We start from the raw sequence: 20,000 nt of genomic DNA, 5'->3' as shown, positions 1-20,000 counted from the left end.
GTACCACCTTTCTGCCTCAAGGCCAACGCTGGCCAATGTGATATGGTATGACCAGCACAAATGGCCTCCTGAATAACACACACACTGCATTTCCAAAAGATCAGATAAACTGTTGGGCCCCAAATTTGCATTTGGAACATGCAGGCCCAGTGGCCATGTAGGCTGTCATAAAGTGATGTCATCAAGACGAGACGCAAAGCGGATTGGTCGATCTGATAAACAATTTAGAGGTGAATCTGTGCGGCATCTTTGAAACTCAAAGCCCCAGGGGCAGATGGGCACATTAATCACAGGGGATGGGGGGCGGCTGCGGGGTGGGGGTGGCGGGGAGTATTAACCTGCCATGAGATCAGTAAACGGCTGCAAATCAAGCCGTCTGCCGGTGCATTTCACCGGGTGGAATATGAAAGGCCATAACTCATAACATCACTGTGAGCAAAACACTTGGGTCAGACTGTTGTGCCTCCACTCACCAAGGGCCCCATCACTTTGACCAATGAATGGTAATGATTATGGCCAGCCACACATTCCAGAAGAGACGGTTGAGACAATTTCTTTAAGGTGTATAGTACGCATATGTTTTGGATGTGTGTGTCTATGTGTGTGTGCATGTGTGTATGTATGCATGTGTGTGTGTGTGTGTGTGTGTGTGTGTGTGTGTGTGTGTGTGTGTGTGTGTATGTGTGTGTGTGTGTGTGTGTGTGGTTGTGTGTGGTTGTGGAGGGAGAGCTGAAGTGATCTCATAAACGAAGTCCTCCTGATTGTCTCTCATGGCTGGAGCTCTTGATTTGCCGCATTGTGCGCGATCAGTCAGCTGTGGCCAAATCCATCACAGCTGTGCTAAACTGAAGCCACTGTCGCGGTGTTACTTATGGCAGGGGGAGAGTCTTTCTTGCTCTCTCTTTCTCTCTCTCTCTCCCCGATGGAAGCCAGTTTACATTACGACCCTTTCCAGAAGAATAATATTTGGAGTCGTGCAAAGGTTAAGTCTGTATTTCCTACAGACATCTGCATTTGGAATGGGGCACTGTGTGTCAGGCACTCCATCATCTCTGTCAGAATAATGACCAGGAGCAAAAGCAGAAAGAGAGAAAAAGAGAGAGCAAGAGTGAGGTAGGAAGTGAAAGGGTATACAGCAGGGAGAGAGATGGGGAAGAAGAGAGAGATAGAGGGAGAGGTCGAACGGGTAAGACCACAACTGAGAATGCAAATGCTCTCATTATCCTTGCAAAAACAACAAACTACTGACATATTTAGCGTCTGAACGTCTTTTCTATGACATTCTTACTGGCGAATTGCTCTGTAGAAATGACGGCGCTCTGCTTTTAGCCAGGCCGTATGTCAAGCCAGCCCTCAGCTTGATGAAAAAGAGCAGGCCAACAAATGCCTCCGTCACAAGATTTTGGGAGCAATCCGGCCCAAAGAAGTCCAACAGCTTGACAGGGACAATCAATCAGTCCCAGGTCTGACCAAACGAGAACAACAATAAAGTTTTAGGTTTAATCAGGAAGACTTTTACAAGCGCTGGCTGTCAGCGCTGATGAGAAGTGAGGGGCTCTAATAGGTGGCTGTTTTTTCACTCGGGCGGCGCGATGTCTCAAGGCTCCAGACGTTCCATTACCATCCTGCGAGATGAGCCCTGCCCTCTCCGGGCACCACCTCTCTGCACACCCCCCTGAGCTTGGCCATTCATCAATCCAATCCCCGACACAAAAACAGAAGGACAGACAGACACCTATTTTTACTCAAGGTAAGAGACATCAAATTATGCATGCATGTGAACACAACGCAATTATGTATTTGGCAAGGGGATGCAACTTTAACAAAAAAATAAAAAACAACAGCAAAAACCATGATTGATGACAATGGAAATGTTTCGTACACGAAATAACTATTAGCAATCAGTATTGTGTTGTCAACTCACTTCAATGATATGGTGCTTGTAGTTTATCTGAAGTAAACCCAATGACAAGCTCAGGTGCATCTACAATGAGTTGTATCCGGGACTTCACATTTTTTAGAGTCATGTTTGGTATTAGTTAGCATCAAATTGCAAGGCACTGCTATTTTTTCGTGCGTTTTGGCAAGGTCCCCAGTGCTTGACTTGTAGTTCTCATTTTAAAAGCCTCACAGTGATGGCCAAGATGAGGTGACTGCAGAAATGCCTCTGAGATTTAAAAACCCCTAACTCATTTCCATCCTCTGTCAAACATACACACACACACACACACACACACACACACACACACACACACACACACACACACACACACACACACACACACACACACACACACCACACACAAACACACACACACACACACACACACACACACACACACACACACACACACACACACACACACACACACACACAAAACCTCTGCAACTGGCACACTTTCAGTCCTGAACACATACACTTTTTTCACATCTCAGGCCTGAACTCTCTCAAATAAAATCTGGCTTCATTATTTCTCTGTATTCCCTCTAGCCTAAAAATGTCCTACCAAGAGTTTAATGCTCTTCCCAACTTTGCTAAGTATCTGCAATATCCGTGTGTGCATCACATGCTACCTTCAGCTTAAATGATCAAGGGATGCCAGTACAGTACAACACAACATATAGAATTAAGCTGAGGCCTAGAATCATTGATTCAACTGATGTAGGGGTGTGAGGAATCACAACTGTCAAGTAGCATGCCTTCAGTTTCCACACTCAACCTGTTTCTCAATCAAGTCAACTTGGCTCCGTATAACAGCAGGATTACCAGTTCCCGCTCGTCCGCACTGCGCATCTCCTTGTTCATGCAGCCACTGTCTCAGGTCTATCCTGCTAACAGGCCTGTCCACACATCCGGTAAAATCTCTTCCGATGATTCAGACCACGTCTGGCTTTCAATCAGCCCGAAAGGAGGTGTCTCACCACTCGTACTCTTTTTTCTCCATGAACTCCCTGTGGTGGACTGACATCGAGCTCACGTCCCCAATTCTGGCCTACAAAGCAGCCTCTTGAGGGCCCCACACCTACTTGATCTGCCTTGTCCAAGGTCACACTTTTCCTCGCTAATGAACAGTTGTCTGGCCTGGTGTTGCCACCACTATGTGATTTTCAGTCTAGACTCTTTGCTTCTGTGGTGTTGTGATGGTGGAACAAGTTAGCCAGCTCTGGGAGATTTTCTGAATCTGAATGAGTCTTTAAAAAGCAGTTGAGGGCCCAGCGTTTCCATGATGACCTATATAACATGCCTCCACCTTTAACCCATAAAAAGATTTAAAGAATCTCTTTTGGATTTCATTTGCAAAAATAAATAAATGTATGTGTTGACTAAATATATATGTTATGTCTATATTTGCTGTATTTTATTATTTTACACTATTTTCAATTTTTCTACATTCTAGCACTGAAAATGCAAAAGGTGCATTGTCATGTGAAGTTTTTTGTAAAACTGAAAAAGTATTGACATTTGTGAAAGTACTCTATTTGTGTACTGTAACTTCAAAAAGCTTAAGCCTAACAAAGATAGTGGAGTTTGAAATGTATTTAAAGAGTGCAACAATATGAATAGCTATGTTTGCCATTTGACACAAAACTTAGATTTTGAAAAGAGATTATTTAGGTTTTCTGGAGAGTCAGGGAGGGTGAGCGAGCACAGCAGGTTGGGGCCCTGATACGACAGTGAGTGCATCACACTAGCAGTCATCATCAGTAGGGGGCAGATTACGGCTTCATGAAAAATTCAAAAAGAAATCGAGAAATCGAGAGTGGAGGAACAAAAGGGTACAAGAGAGAAAGAAAGACAGATAGAGAGAGAGAGAGTCGTGAGAAGCAATCACAGGGTGAATATGTCCATTTTTGACTCAAGTAATTATCTTCGCTTAATTATCAGGTGCAGGCACAGTGATTCACAGCCTGTGAAAGTGATCAATTAACGAGCTGAAATCAGATTGCACGAGGCAAGATGAGACAGGACCTTCACTGAGATAAACACACCCTAGCAACACTGCTTGTGATGCAGCTCAATATTGAGGGATGTGACTAAATGCTAACAATCATGTGAAACAAGTCAAAGACTATGTCATCCAGTTATATTAACTTAAAAGTATGACATATGCTGATGAATTGTTAGGAAAATAAGCTTGGCAAAACGTAATCGACTTTTAATCTTTTAAATTAATTAAGGATATTTCGGAGTCGATCCTGAAAATTAGCTTTTCACTCTCAGACACACATCAATTCCCAAACTCCCTCATGTGTCACGAAGTGACGCCAATCTCCCTGCGTGAACAGAGATCAAAACACCTATTAAATTCCTCCTTACGCTTCCTAAACGACACCTCTTAATACAAAGACACAAACAAACAATGCGAAACCATCAACAACAACGACAACAACATTTGATGCACATGAAGATAAAACAGGCGAGAGTGTGGCAAGGATTCCCACAAAAACAAACAAAAACACAACCCCATCTGGAGCGCATGCTGTTGCATGGCACTGCGGTGCGGCACGGGCGTTGTGTTGCGTCGCCATGTGTGGAAAACAGATTGAGCCGAGCGACAGGGGATACGGGAGGCCGGAATGACTGAGGAGTTAAGCTGCCTCCGACCGGGCTAGGCTTTTTAATTAGATCAGCAGAAAGGCCACACCGAGCTGCACACCCGGTACGCTCGCGCTCACTCTCTCTCACGGACTCGTCAGCAGCTCAGAGACGGAAGGATGGGTCAGATGGAATAGCAGAGGAGTGTGTGTGTGTGTGTGTGTGTGTGTGTGTGTGTGTGTGTGTGGTTTACAGAGCTGGAGAAACAGTTGTGCTCCCCACATTATTTTGTAAATGTTTGTACAGCGCTACAGGCTCACTGGAGGCATCCAATTAGGTCTTACTCAGCTGAGCCTCAATCTTTATGGAATACTAAACAACTGTTGCCAGAAAAAAAACCCAAACAAAAACAAAACAAAAAAAAAGATTAGCCGTCTGGTCAGGATGCCAGACAGAGTTGATTAACTAGTTTTGCCATTGGACAACAGTTCTGTGCTGCATCTATAAACGGTCCATTCTGGCACCATGGGGCAGGGTTGCTTCAGTTGGACTCGTTCCAACTGTGGCCACACACACTCACACACACACAGAGTGAGCAGAGCCTGGGCTTGTTTCTCTGCCTTGGCCAGGGGACGTCCTCCTCTTTGTCCTTGAGAGCAACACCCTTGAGTTCACTCCGGCTTCTCACACTGGAGAACCGACCTTTTTCACACCGTGCCCTCCAACCCTCACAGATTCACACCAGTCGGGTCAGCTGATCAGGCCACCAGTCACTGCCCACATGGCAGAAGCAAAGAGCCGCTAAGTGATGTCCATCAGTGGCCACACAAGCATCCCCTTGGAAGAGAGATGGCAAGCTGACACCAATTTGCCAGTGAGTGATTGCCAGATTTGGAGAAAGAACTGTCCTGCTGATGTACATCCCAATCAGAAAGACCCAAGCCAGGGACACAGAGAGAGAGAGAGAGAGAGAGAGAGAGAGAGAGAGAGAGAGAGAGAGAGAGAGGGAGAGAGCGAGAGAGAGAGAGGGCCAAAACACTCAATCATTCAAAACATCCAAATTTTACAAACTGGTAACAGGGCTTTGACTGATTGGGGGAGCCGGCCATGAACAGCCTCTGGCTGGGAGAAAGTATGTTACAGCCATGGCAACGGATGGGGCAGGAGTAATTGGAGCTGCAATCGGATCAATAACTGAGTAATAACATGATCAAGTGCTTGAGATCGGATCAATGACTGAGTAATAACATGATCAAGTGCTGGAGATGAGGACTAAATGGAGGCCTGATGATCACACAAATATGTGTGTGCAAATAACTTGCATTCAAACAGCTACAGTTACTGAATGATGCATTTATAGAAAACAACTTTCGTGACGCCACAACAAAAGCAAACCACATACAGAGCAAGCGGGATGGCAAGCAAGCAGACAGACAGAAAGAGAGGGGTATCTCAGCAGACAAACACAACCAACCAGCATCCCCAGAAGAACACATTAGCAGAGTGGACATCTGAAGAGCATGCCGTTTGAAGGGTTTGGCAAGGCTCTCTGAAGGCACTCGTTCATTTCAGCGTGATCCAGTCGATTGGAGCACCGGGGCTCAGGAGGCATGAGGCTCCAGCTGTGTGCCTGGGCATACTCTTTCATTTAATCCTTCCATCTGGCCAGAGTAAATCTTCATTATTTTTGGAAAATAAAAATGTGAAGAAATATGATAGAAATAATAAAATCAACAAGTTTAATGGAACAAGTTCTCTTTTCAGAAACGTGTACGTGAGAAGAGAGACAGAGTAGTAGTAACTGGAGGTGAATGAATAAAACATCCTGACACATCCAGTCCAAATACACTCCACAACGGAGCCTCAGAGGGTATCATTAAAACATGTTTTTCCACAACCCCATCCCTCAAATAAAGGGAAAAATCAGAGATATATTTCTGCAAGAAAATGCAAAGTGTGATCGCTCAGCAGTAGTCGAGTGTCACCAACAGCAAACGCACCGATCAGATGTGGGAATAAAAGAAGTCCACGGAAAATTGTGACAGATCAAACTACACAAGGACACATATCGATGAATAGAGACATAGAATAGACAACAGGGTCACTCAACATCAGTCAGAATCTCCTCTGCACGGACAGCGGTGCACACACGTGCATAGGATACCAAGGAAAATATGTTTGTACACTGACGTAGGCTATTTCTATACCTCAGCTAATTAAGTCGTTGTTTAGGCAAGACTATTTGTTTGGTGGGAAATGAAATCAATGTGATCTACTAATTCAAAGTCAGTCAGAAATCAAAATTTTAGAGATTTTGTCCATCAGTTAGTATGTGTGTGTTTTCTTTATTTTCTGTAGACATAATATATATATGACCTAATGATGCTAATGATACTGCACACACAGGCCACAACCGGCGTCAAGCTACCAGTCACTCTTTTCTTTGGACTCGACTATTCATAGGTTTACGGTGTCCATTAACTTCAGTTCACTCCATTTGAAGTTATTCACACTTATTCACGCCGTAGGCATATTATATACACCACACTAAACTACACTACCACACCTGAAAGATTGATGAATGAACAATGAACAAAATCTATGGATGCAATTTAGAGAAATATTCGTTTAAGGCAGGAAGAAAAGGTACAGGGGACTGGCTGCACAACCTCCTATCAACAGCTTCCCTTTAATGTAGCAATTTATTTTGTATTGCCCCTAATAAAGAATTGGTGCTTAAATCTGTTTTAGTTTTATTTATGTCTTTCATATTACCTTACAGTAAAAATAATATGCTTTCATAGCCTAGTGATGTGATTGTCAGAAATTATAAAACCTGTCTCCCATGTGACCATTTCTCGGCTGTCTGTTGATTACCGGTCAAAACGATAGTAACCGACATGATAAACTTCATATCTGACCTATACTGTAGTGTGTAAAAGGCACAGAATGAATTAATGTACGAACAGAAATGTGGACACAAACGTTAGTGCCCTGTTGTACCTAAGTTAGCTGACATTAGCTGTTGGCTGCCACTGCTTAGTCCGACTAGCCAGCCCCTCCAGGATCTTGTGAGGTTCTGTTGTGATTGTTGCGGCCAAAAGTGACTGAATTTGCTATGGGAATTCTCAAACATTGCAGTTAAAATTGTGGAGATTTTTCAGTTTCTCGTTCCATTTCCTGCAGGGAATTCTTAAAAATTGTGAGGGTTTGTTGTGATCCCTGCGACAAAACAGAATTTCAAAGTTAAAATAAAAATAAAATAATAGCAAATAAGGCAGGAATTCCATGGCTTGCCCTAACCCTAGGGAATTTTGCAGTAAAAAGAGAAAATTGCAACCCCCCAATAGCAAGAAATCCTTGAATTTGTGTGAATTTGTAGCCTGACGATGTCATACTCATAATTCTAGTCAGAATATGAGTCTGATATCGCTCCATTGGGCTGTGATTATGGGGCGTGTTTCAACCGAACCAGGAGAAAAAATGCCTCTTCGCTCAATTGGTTACCTACAACCAATCAGAACAACGTAGTATGTGACCAGGGGCAGCTGATACATTACACTTTTACCGGATCCCGTAGGAAGGAAGGCAAAAACATCTTTTCGATTGACAAATGCCTTAATCGCGTTTCTCTGTTCCTCTTTCAAAATGAATGCACTGTCAATGTCTAAATGGACTCGAATCTATACATTTCAGCTCTCCAGCGGCAGCCATGTTTGTTGAAAACGAATTCAACTCGTGTGTTGGTGACGTGGTTGGTTACGTTACTGTTGATCATCTGTCCATCATCGTATAAAGCCCGCCTTAACAATTTGATTGGTACGGCCGATATCGAGCCGCAGATAATTTCTCCCCAATGGAGTAATGCCAGACCGAACTTCCCAACCAAAAAATGTGTGGGCGGGGCTAAGTTCGGTCTGGTATCCAGGCTAGTGAATTTGTGAAATGACGGCAAAATCCTGGAGGGACTGAGTAGCAATGCTAGCTAATTACTGAGTGGTTTGTTATTGTCACTGTCACTGTCACTGTGAAACTACAAAAGCATAACATCAGCTGCAATGTAAACTGTAAATAATCTGCACGGTTTCTTTCTTTATTTAAAAAATACGGCAGTTGAGTATCCATGGAGTCAGTTGAAATGTTAAGTTCTATGTAAGCCGTAATTGATGCTAGTGCCAAGTTCAGTCGTTCGAATTGTTCACTGAACATCGCCTTAACCAAACCCAAGACCTAGCCCTAAACGTAACCATAAATTGTAGATAAGAGAGTTTCAACAGATATTCTATTTATAATCTGAACATCTGTAGATAACCTATTGGGGACCATCCAAATAAAGCCTGACCAATTACACTTATGTACAAACAAGGCTGTCTATGGAGTTTGGTCCGGATTAAAATAAAAAAACATTTCCAACTAGCAATTTGGTGTAACATTGCAGAGCTAGTATAAATTCTCACAATGGCATAGGCCAGCAAAGGCCTGGCAAAGGTGCAGGCTCTGCGTAGATTCTACTCAGAAGCATAAATCGTGCTTAAGTTTGTAACCCAAACATAAACAACATAAATATAAACAATGTGTTTTATTGTAAAGGTCAAGTATTTAGCAGACGCTTTTGTCCAAAGCAACTTAGAAAAGCATCCAGCTCAAACCCATATCTACTGCTTGGACAGCAGCGATGCAAATCAGTGCCATCAGTACCGTATTACCATGGTACGTCACACACTGGGAAAAGATCTATTGTCTTAAATGAAAGATGATAAAGCACGAAACGGTTCGCCAGCTATGGCAGCTACCATCTGTACCTACTGTAGCCTACAACTAGCAGAGCGAATAACGTCCAATAGGCGAATGGTCCACCCTTCATTTCAACAGGAAAAAGGAGAGAGACAGGGGAACAAGAGAACGACAGGGGGCATTGCAACCATTTTACAAGATGACTACACAGGATCAATCATCGCAATCACACTAATTAAATCGGGGATTTGTTAAATATCACATGCCTGCCTCTTCATGCAATACTCTGCACCCCAATGATACAAGTGATTAATAAACATTTCTGGAGCCTGTTAAGTGATTACATACACTTCCTCAAGGCGACAATGGGGGAAACAATTAAACAATTAAACCTCTCCAAAAAGGCAAAAACTAATGAAAAATGTTCAAGCTTAATAGAGGAGACGTAATTGAAATTCTGCCAAGGCCGGGGAAGTAAACCTGATCATGGAGTCTGCTGAGGAGAACACACCAGTATACCCCACGTGTTAGAGCCAGTATACCCCACGTGTTAGAGCCAGTATACCCCACGTGTTAGAGCCAGTATACCCCACGTGTTAGCGCCAGTTAGCACCAGTATACCCCACGTGTTAGAGCCAGTATACCCCACGTGTTAGAGCCAGTATACCCCACGTGTTAGCGCAAGTATACCCCACGTGTTAGCGCCAGTATACCCCACGTGTTAGCGCAAGTATATCCCACGTGTTAGCGCCAGTATACCCCAAGTGTTAGCGCCAGTATACCCCACGCGTTAGCGCCAGATGCTGTTCATCCATCTGTGACGCAAGCCCTCTACAACCACAGTTTGGAAGGAAACAAAGCAAACACCTAATTCCATAGGAGGATCATGACCAGTATGGTCTAATCTGCTGCAAATAAAACACACACATACAGACACACACACACACACACACACACACACACACACACACACACACACACACAAACACTCACACACACACATACGCACACAAATGCGCTGGTAAAACAGTGACTGCATCACACATTTATTCATGCTCAAGAGAGGGTATGCACATACACACACACACACACACACACACACACACAAAAACCATGCTTATAATATGAATATGAATAATATGAATTAACATGAGTCACTGTTGTAGTGTTAGGTGCGAGAGTCTTATTTTCCAGGCTTCAGTTTGCCAGTGGGATTCAGCTTCTTGCTCTGTCAGTTCTTTAAGAAACTGTGCTTCACAGTGGCCAAGTAAGAATGTGGCAAGTGACTTAAATATATTGTGTTGAGGGGAGCAAGAGGATCGGTGCATATGGAATACTAGGGGTGGGAAAAAAAATCGATTCGTCGATTTCTCTCGATTCTCTGTAGAACGATTCTGTCTCGATTCAGAAAAGTTCATAATCGATGTTTTTATAAAAAAAAAAAGAAAAATTCATTTTGTGTTGAAATGCAAGCTGCATCGATTATTGCATTGTTCATAGAAATTCATAATTGTGATAAGGAAAAACTTTTTCTCTAATAAAAAAATAGAGAAGGTAATTCATCTGTTGATTTTCTTTAATTATCAAACACAAAGTAGGAAGTGATTTGAGACTCTGAGTAGCTAACTGAAATGTTTTAAAAATCGAGATGCATCGATAATCGTTTTATCGGTTTAGAATTGATAATCGATAGTCGGTTTAGAATCGATAATCGGTTTAGAATCGAATCGTTGACCTCTGAATCGGAATCGAATCGAATCGTGAGGTGCCAAGAGATTCCCACCCCTATGGAATACTGTTAGGCCCATTCTTAGGCGTTTGAAAAGCGGAATTGAGCAAAAAAATGTATTAAAAATAAAACGACACCACTGATTATGATAATTGCAGCTAATGAAACGCTGCCTCATACTCAGTCATGTGCATCTTTAATTAGCTGACTGCCAGACTGTGGCAGTCAGGCTGTACCTGTGCTTGCTATTCATCTCACTGTTACTCGTGATTTTGTCTCTCGCTCTCACTCTTCCACTCCTCCCTTCCTCCCTCCCTCCCTCCCTACCCATCCGCTCTCACTCATTTGTTTCAACAGTAGTTTTCTCAGCTCTGATCGAGGACGCAAACAGCAGCAGGCCTTGCATGGGGTTATACTGACTGGGGGGCAAATGTGAAGCCACATATAACTGGGGGTGGGGTCTTGTGTAGCTCTTGGAGCCAAATGTATATTACTGTAAGATATGCATATTGTATGTAAATCAACATATACACCTATAGACAAACATGGTAGAAATGGAGGTGGGAATGACTGACATTCTAACATGCATTCTAGCTATATAAAAAATAATTATTATTATTTATTATTATTATGCAATAAAGATGGCGCTGAAAATAATGGTGCAAAAAGTAATGTAAAGTATTTTTGAGAGCACCATAAGGTAGTGGTGCACACTCAGAGAGAAAACAGCAGAAGTGAACGGTGCCGTTGGACAGCCGTGAGTGGCCTTCAGAAGGCAAGCCAGCATTATAAGCCTGGGTTCTCATCATGACCTCGATAACAAGTCAGAACATTTGTCTCCAGATGTGCACCCCCGTCCCAAAGTGCGGTCTCATCTGGCGCTGTGAGTCTAGGTGCGGAGTGAATAGTGTGTGTGTGTGTGTGTGTGTGTGTGTGTGTGTGAGTCTAGGTGCAGAGTAAATAGTTCTGTTTAGCCTCCTGCTGCTTCCCAATAGTGTCCCATTCATCAGCTGGTCCAGCTGTCTCCCTGGGATTGCTCATTTGTCTGTGTGATGGGTGGCAGTCGGGAGGGTGACACAGACCCCTGTGTCACGGCTTTCTCGCTCTGTCTGTCTGGCCTGACAATGTCAAGGCTGTCGAGTGGGGTGGGGTGGGGTGGGGTGGGGTGGAGTGGAGTGGGGTGGGGTGGGGTGGGGTGGGGTTGTTGTGGGGTGGGGTTGTGGGGTGTTTAATCCCCCGGGGCTCCTGAGTTCTTTCATGTGTCATTCGCATACCCTCCCTGCAGTCTACCCAGCTGAGACTCTACTGTATCCACTGTACGAGGCTAAATGCCTCACACACACAAACAGACACACACATACATGCATACACACACTCTCTTTCTTTCCCTCTCTCTTTTGCTGTCCTTCAAGAACACGCACACTGTCTCTTTTAAGAACATACACACACTCTCCTGTCTCTCTTTCTTTCAAACGAACACACACACACACACACACACACAGACACACATACACACACAGACACACACACACACAGACACACACACACACACATACTCCTTCACGCCCAGCATCCGCAGTCCACATTCCCGTCAACAATCAATCGAACAATGTCAAACGCACGCGCACACACACACTCACACACACTTACACAAACACACATACACACACATCAGTGCCTACAGAAGACCAGAGGCTGTTCATGTCTCAGTGTCAGTGTTTTGTCTGCTTTTGTCTGCTCCTCCTTGAGGACAACACACACGCACATACGCACGCACACACACGCACGCACGCACACACATGCACATACGCACACACACGCACGCACACACACACTTCCTCTGCCTGTGTCTGCACAGCATCAAGACATTCTTTTTCCCCCTCTCGTGCCTTTTTTTACAGGCCTGTCATGACTGATGTATGACTTTGCATGCATGTGCATATCTCTGCGTTTCTGCAGTGTGTGTTAAGCGTTTGCACTGTGTTTGTGACTGATGTGTGTTGGAAGAAGTATACCTGTATGCATTTATGATGATTGTGATGTCTTCCATTTTGGTTCGGAAAAAAAAACAGCATGAATGTTGTGTTGTGATTGTCTGTGTCTGTGTCTGTGTGTGCTTGTATGTCAGTGTCTCTGTGTGTGTTTGTATGTCACTGTGTGTGTGTACACGTGATATTTTCTCTCCTGGCATATTTGCTGAGTGCCTGAGATGCTGCACAGATGACAGGGTTAAGCCAAGGTCAGGTGTGGCTAAGGCATCACATCAGACTAGCTACTCATCCCACCTATTCCCATTAACCCTCAGGGTTTCCATCAAAACCTCCCCCGGCACACACACACACACACACACGCACGCACGCACACACACACACACGCACACACACGATCTCTCTTGCTTTCCCCTTCAAACAAACTGACTGGTCAATGGAGATCATGGATGGAAAACTTTCCTATGTAAATATAAAAGTTGCACAAAATTTTCCAGCTAAAATGGGTACATAACTCAACACTGATTCCAAGATATTTCAGTACTGTCCATTTATTTCAGATGTAGGGAATTCAGGCTTAGACACTTTTTGCCAAGAACATGTAGCGACTGCTCTGTGTGTGTGTGTGTGTGTGTGTGTGTGTGTGTGTGTGTGTGTGTGTGTGCGTATATGTGATGAAGCTAGGCTGAGGTTACCCACCCCTGTTCCCTGAGATCTCCCAGGGCTCACTCAGCCCCGGGGCACGAGTGTCTAGCTCATAGAGCTCATTAACAAGTCTGGAGGTAAAGGAAAGTGTCGAATCCAAGTTTGAGCCCAGACTCATTTGCGAGACATATAGCCTTGTGACTTATAGTGTGAGGCAGCTTTATGGTGAGAATCGTGACAAACCAGAGCCAATGCACCACAGATGGGATTCATCAAACTTCCTTTTTTATTCGGCCTTTCAGTCTGCCTGCACAAAGCCATGGGTGAGGTGGCCATTTTTTTTTTTTAGATGTGTCCTCCGAGCTTATAGGGGTAGGAGTTGCTGCTGGATAAGCGCCTGGGGTTGAGAGCTGAGAGTCAGGTAAGCCCCAGCTCCATGGATCTTACCTCTGCGACGTCTTCTTGTATTTCCTCCTGGGCAAAAGAGAGAGAGAGACAGAAGGAGAGAGAGAGAGAGAAAAAAGGGACATGAATTAGGTGACACTGCAGTAGAGGCTTTCATCTTTTAAGATACAGATTACATTTTACAAAGATGAACTTATAGCACAGTTTTACAATGCCCAATGCCCATGACTGATGCAGAGATGACATTGTGATATCACGGTAGATATCATGAGATGCTCAGGTAGAGAGTCTGATTTTCCTTTGTGAGGTTGACTAGAATCCAACGGCATCCCTATCTACCCCCCCCCCCCCCCACACACACACACACACACACACACACACACCTGTACTAAAGCCAAGGAACACATGATGTAGGGCTTAGGCTAAATACCAGAGAGAGAGAGAGAGAAAGAGAGAGAGGGCAAACAAGAAAAGAAAAAGAGAGATCTTCTCTGCGGTGGTGGATGCTTTTGTAGCATGATGGCTCAAGTTTTGACCAGCATTCCTGGGAGAGCCATGGATTGGCAAAATGGTTGCCGGATTCGAAGGGCCTGAGCTGGCTCTGGCTCTAGCTCCTCATGCATGAACTGCATTTCTATTCAACTGGGACTGAGACAATGGGGCCAAACACACAGGGCCTGAATTTCATAGGGCAACGAGCACCGCAAACGGGCTTCGCGCATCAGCAACCGCGCAGTGAGAATAGGCCTATATGTGCTCATTTCATTGACACAAAGCAGGGCACAATCAAGCATAAATGGGTTGCGTAATTAGTGGATGTGGCAATGAAGTCATTCTTTATCAACCAATTACAATGATCCGACCATACCCTATTAACGTTAACACAGAGCTCAGTAATTGTTCTACAGTAGAGCAAACAACACATTTCCAGTTGCGAACGGAATGGTTTACACCAGAGGAGTTCTAGTGCGGGAGGGAGGTCTGGTCATAAAATCATTTAGAAGTTTCACAGAAAAAAAAGTGTTGCTTTGAAAGAACTCATTAATGCATAAGACTCCCATGTCTGTGTGTGCACACACACACACACACACACACACACACCAGCATGGCACTGACCTGCCTCTGTTTCCACTTACAATCTTTCTCATGTCATTAAAGTAACTTACCAAAATGAGATTGGTAAGTTTTGGAAAAAGATTGGTAAAAGATGTTGCCGTTAAATTAGCTTTGAGTCATGCACAGCGGACGTTACGTGTTGCAAGCCGCGTTGCCCATCAATGGAATTGGGGCAAATAGTCTTAACTATCAATTTGCATCTTTACTTTGTAGCCAAGAAGTTACCCACTAAATGTTTCTCCCCACCCATGCTAGGGCAGGGAGGTCATGGTGCCAATAGGATTCAGGTTTAGAATCAGAGATGCATGAAAGCATGATCTAACAAAACAATGTTACTTTTACTACGTACATAAATATGTCTGTAAACTGTAAGCTTATTGGTACTGCATCAACCACTAAGACTACAGTATAATAAAACATCCCTAAATAAGCTATTATTCAACATTTTCTCCATTTTAATTCACCAGATGGTCACAGTAAAGCCGTCCAAAGTCTCTTATCGACAAGGGCTTATTTTGTCCATACAGAAGCTCGGAAGAATGCCCCGCCCCCATGTCATCATTGGTGGCAATCAGAGGATGTGATGATGTCACCGGAGAGGCTATAATCCGCTCACGAGCGTCATCTCATTTAGTCATGGCTATGGTGTTTAAGGTTTAGCACTCATCAGATTTTTCATAGAAAATGTCATATTTCGTAGAAAATATGTAATACACAATGTACAAGAATATGCATACAACTGTTGCATAATCTCATAAGAGTAATATAGAGAAATGGTCGCCCTGCAGTGTAAAATGGCAGGCGAATGTGTTGAGGTCTGTTGTGGTTTTGGAATATATAGTATGTGGTATAATTTGTGACACTCATCTTTAAAAAAAAGCCCAGGCTAACTCTGTTGAAAGAGAATAATTCATTTCAAACTGGTGCTGCTCTTGTAACTGCCGTGAACTCAAGTGTGCAACGAGGGGGTCGAAAAACCGATGACGGGATGAGAAAGGAAAGACAAAAACTTTTCTGTCTCTTCCTCTTCCTCTCTGCCCCTCATCCTCTCTTCTCTCTCTTCCTATCGACTCTCTACCCCTCATTTCCTGTGGTGGCGCGGGTGACATCACAGCCCCCGGACGGCCCTGAGGGGGGGGGGGGGGGGGTGGATGAGTCATGGTTGTGGCGGCGGTCCGTGAGGACGGAGAGAGACAGAGAGAGAGAGGGAGAGAGGTGGTCCCTCTAATTTATACCAGAGCGCCGCCTGATTAGATCCCTTCATTCATCAGTGCAGGGGCGTCTGATTGAGTGGAGACGGCACCGCCACCACCGCCACCACCGCCACCACCGCCACCACCGCCACCACCGCCACCACCTCCACCACCGCCACCACCTCCACCACCGCCACCACCGCCACCACCGCCACCACCTCCACCACCTCCACCACCGCCACCACCGCCGCCACCGCCGCCACCACCGCCACCACCGCCACCACCGCCACCACCGCCACCACCGCCACCACCTCCACCACCGCCACCACCGCCACCACCGCCACCACCTCCATCACCATCACCGCCACCACCTCGCTCGTCTGCCGCCCAGTGCAACTTATCTGTGGCTCCCGAGGAACTCTCTTTCCTTTTTCTCCCTTTCTCTCTCTCTCTTTCAATCATTCTCTGCGGCTCTCTTTGTTTCTGCTTTGCGGCGCCCAGGGATTGCTCTGTCTCTTCCTTTTGTGTGTGTGTGTGTGTGTGTGTATGTGTGTGTGTGTGTGTGTGTGTGTGTGTGTGTGTGTGTATGAGTGTGTCTGTGTGAATGTATTCATGTATATATGTGTGAGTGACACATGTGTATATGTGTATGTGTATATGTGTGGCACCGTCTTCTGTCTCTGTCGGTCTTGTTTGTTTTAATTCTCTCTTTTACCTCCCTCATTTGTTCCATCCTATTATCTTCCTTTGCTCTTTCTCTTTCTCTCTTCCTCTTTCTCTCTCTCTCCCATCACTCTCTGTCCTCTCATTCCATTTTCTCTCCTCCTCTCCCTATCTCCTTCTCTCTGCTCTCCTCCTCTCTCTATCTCCTTCTCCCTGCTCTCCTCCTCTCCCTACCTCCTTCTCTCTGCTCACCTCCTCCATATCTCCTTCTCTCTGCTCTCCTCCTCCATATCTCCTTCTCTCTGCTCTCCTCCTCCATATCTCCTTCTCTCTGCTCTCCTCCTCTCCCTATCTCCTTCTCTCTGCTCTCCTCCTCCATATCTCCTTCTCCCTGCTCTCCTCCTCTCCCTATCTCCTTCTCTCTGCTCTCCTCCTCCACATCTCTCTCTCTCTGCTCTTTCCCCTTCCTCGCTGTCTTTCCGTTTCTTCATCACACTCCCAGGTCCTGAGCTCAGAGATGTTCCTGGGACCCTGACTGTACTCGTGACCCTTGACCTTCTCCCCTCCTGACCCTGCGTCCAGTGTCTGCTCTGGGAGGAGGTGAGTCACTGAGGAGGAGTGATCTGGTCTCCCTGGGAAACGCCTCTCCATGGAGTGACCTCGGCGTGTCAGGGGCGTATTAGAGCCCATCAGATGATGTGTGCCCATTACAGGGGCACATAAATCACAGGGTACGCACATAAACACAGGCACACACACACACACACACACACACACACACACACAGATTTACACACACACACAGACACACACACACACACACACAGACACACACACACACACACGCACACACACAGACACACAAGCACACACACACACATCATTTCACACATACACACTGCTTCTCTCTCTCTCTCTCTCTCTCTGTCTTTCATTGGCCTAGCCTTAAGATACGCAGCGTCACGCACACACCTCTAATGGCTTAATCAGCAGCTGGCCAGCCTTAAACTTTTAATGGCTCAATCTCTTTCCTCCCGCAGACCCGGGGTGTCAACAACAAACTCATTTGGCTGCTCTCGAGAAAGGCCTCATAAAGCTGTTAATAATCTCCGTGAAAAATACCCATGGAAATGAAGGGGCAGAAATGAAGGGGGTATAAACACAGGCCAGGGCAAGATGCCGTATCTCCTAATCCCAAAACAGACAAACAGACACACACACACACATACACACACACACACACATCTTGCGCGCATACACACATTTTACACACCCAAACGCCACTCGCGGCTCCATCTCTCTGCTCAACAAATGCAAGGACAGAAAAGCAATTTGCAGGAGCCCGAGCGAGATGATGATGCTTCTCATTTCAGGCGGCTCCCGCCACTGTCTCCTCAAGAGTGCTTGTTGTGCGACGGCAACAACAACCACGGCGGCGACGACAACAGAGTCACGCGACGCCTGTCTGATTCACCTGCGCCGGGGGACCAGAGACAGACCCCGCACCTCCTACGGCGCCACCCAATCACACGAAGGCTGATCTGGTTAGTTTATCTCCATGTCTGAGGACCAGACCCCCCCCCCCTCACCCTCACCCTCATCATCCCCCTCCCCCGCCTTCCTCCTTTGGGAGATGTCTTCAGTCGCTAGCAGGGATAAGCAGCTGCGTCGCGACACCGGCAATGTGATATTGGACACAGGGATCGCTCTGAGGCTGGCAGCGAGATCATAGACGACTCTTGTCACGACACAGGGGCACGCTGACTGATACACACACACACACACACACACACACACACACACACACACACACACTCACACACACTCACACGATGCATCTGCACACCCCCCCGGCAGAGCGCACATTCCTTTTATTGGCCTCAAATCTGTTACGTTGAGACACGCGCACACATTAGCATACTGATTGATTTGCCCACAATCAATCTGTTGGGTCAAATAAATGAAGTACACACGGACAAACAGACAAACACACACACACACACACACACACACACACACACACACACACACACACACACACACATACACTAACTAAACCCAGAAAACACAAGCCCCGATCCTATTATACCCACACAATCAGAGTCTTATGCACCCTAACCGTGCACGCCTCTCCACTGATTCCTGGCTTTGGTTTTGTTCAGAGATAATGGCAGCAAGCATTCTGGGAAGTGAGAATGCTGTTTATTCTCAATGTCACACCTTTGGAAGTGTCAGAGGGCCGTCCGTGATCCTAGTGTTAACAGTCTGATGACGGGTGAACACTCAGAATGAGGATAATGTAGTTTGTTCCCCGGTCATGAAAAGGAGGTGATTTTTCTTCCCACTGAGCGACCCAAGCACAGTGGACTGGGCTGCTGCTTATTGAACCTTTGACCTTGGTGCTAGAGCCACTGTCAGTGTTTACATATCAGAGCGTATCTCACTGCTGTTTCACTGTGTGTGTGTGTGTGTGTGTGTGTGTGTCTGTTTGTGTGTGTGTGTGTGTGTGTGTGTGTGTGTGTGTGTGTGTGTGTGTGTGTGTGTGTGTGTGTGTGTGTGTGTGTGTGTGTGTGTGTGAGTGTGTGTGTCTATATGTGTGTGTGTATGTGTGTGTTTGTGTGTGTGTGTGTGTCTGTGTCTGTATGTGTGTAGAGTATGTGTCCGTGAGTGTTTTTGTTTGTGCGTGTATTCATGTGTTTACAGGCTGTGCTTTCTCTCTCTCTATCTCTATCTCTGTTTTTCTATCTTGCTCGCTCTCTCTCTATCTCTCTTTCTCTCTCTCTTTTTTCTTACTGTCTCTCTCCTGTTTGCTCTTTTCTGCTACATTAAACTTATTGGTGTGTGAACTTTACCTCTCGATTATTGGATAAGACCAAGCAGAAATAACCCTCTGAGCCTTCACCACACTGAGCTCAGCTTTTGTTTGGAGTATAAATAAGAGCTGTTTTCACTCCCGGCGGCTTGCAAAACTCCTGCACAATTAATGCTAA

The 20,000-nt window shown here is 45.4% G+C and overlaps 1 protein-coding gene across 4 annotated transcripts in view; it reads right to left on the bottom strand.

The window, feature by feature from the left end:
* The window catches only part of LOC105910890 (calcium/calmodulin-dependent 3',5'-cyclic nucleotide phosphodiesterase 1A-like), a 64,240-nt gene that overhangs the window by 43,080 nt on the left and 1,160 nt on the right, over positions 1–20,000 (bottom strand). For 3 of the 4 annotated variants that reach the window (XM_031583546.2, XM_031583544.2, XM_031583547.2), the window contains exon 2: positions 14,081–14,107. In XM_031583546.2, the coding sequence (XP_031439406.1) occupies positions 14,081–14,107 (27 nt within the window). The remainder of the gene's footprint in view (positions 1–14,080; positions 14,108–20,000) is intronic. The other variant, XM_031583545.2, reaches the window with a different exon arrangement.

This window comes from Clupea harengus, chromosome 17 (assembly GCF_900700415.2).
Source record: "Clupea harengus chromosome 17, Ch_v2.0.2, whole genome shotgun sequence".
Taxonomy (NCBI): Eukaryota; Metazoa; Chordata; class Actinopteri; order Clupeiformes; family Clupeidae; genus Clupea; species Clupea harengus.
Note: the sequence above shows the minus strand (reverse complement) of the source record. Positions and strands in the feature narration are given on the sequence as shown.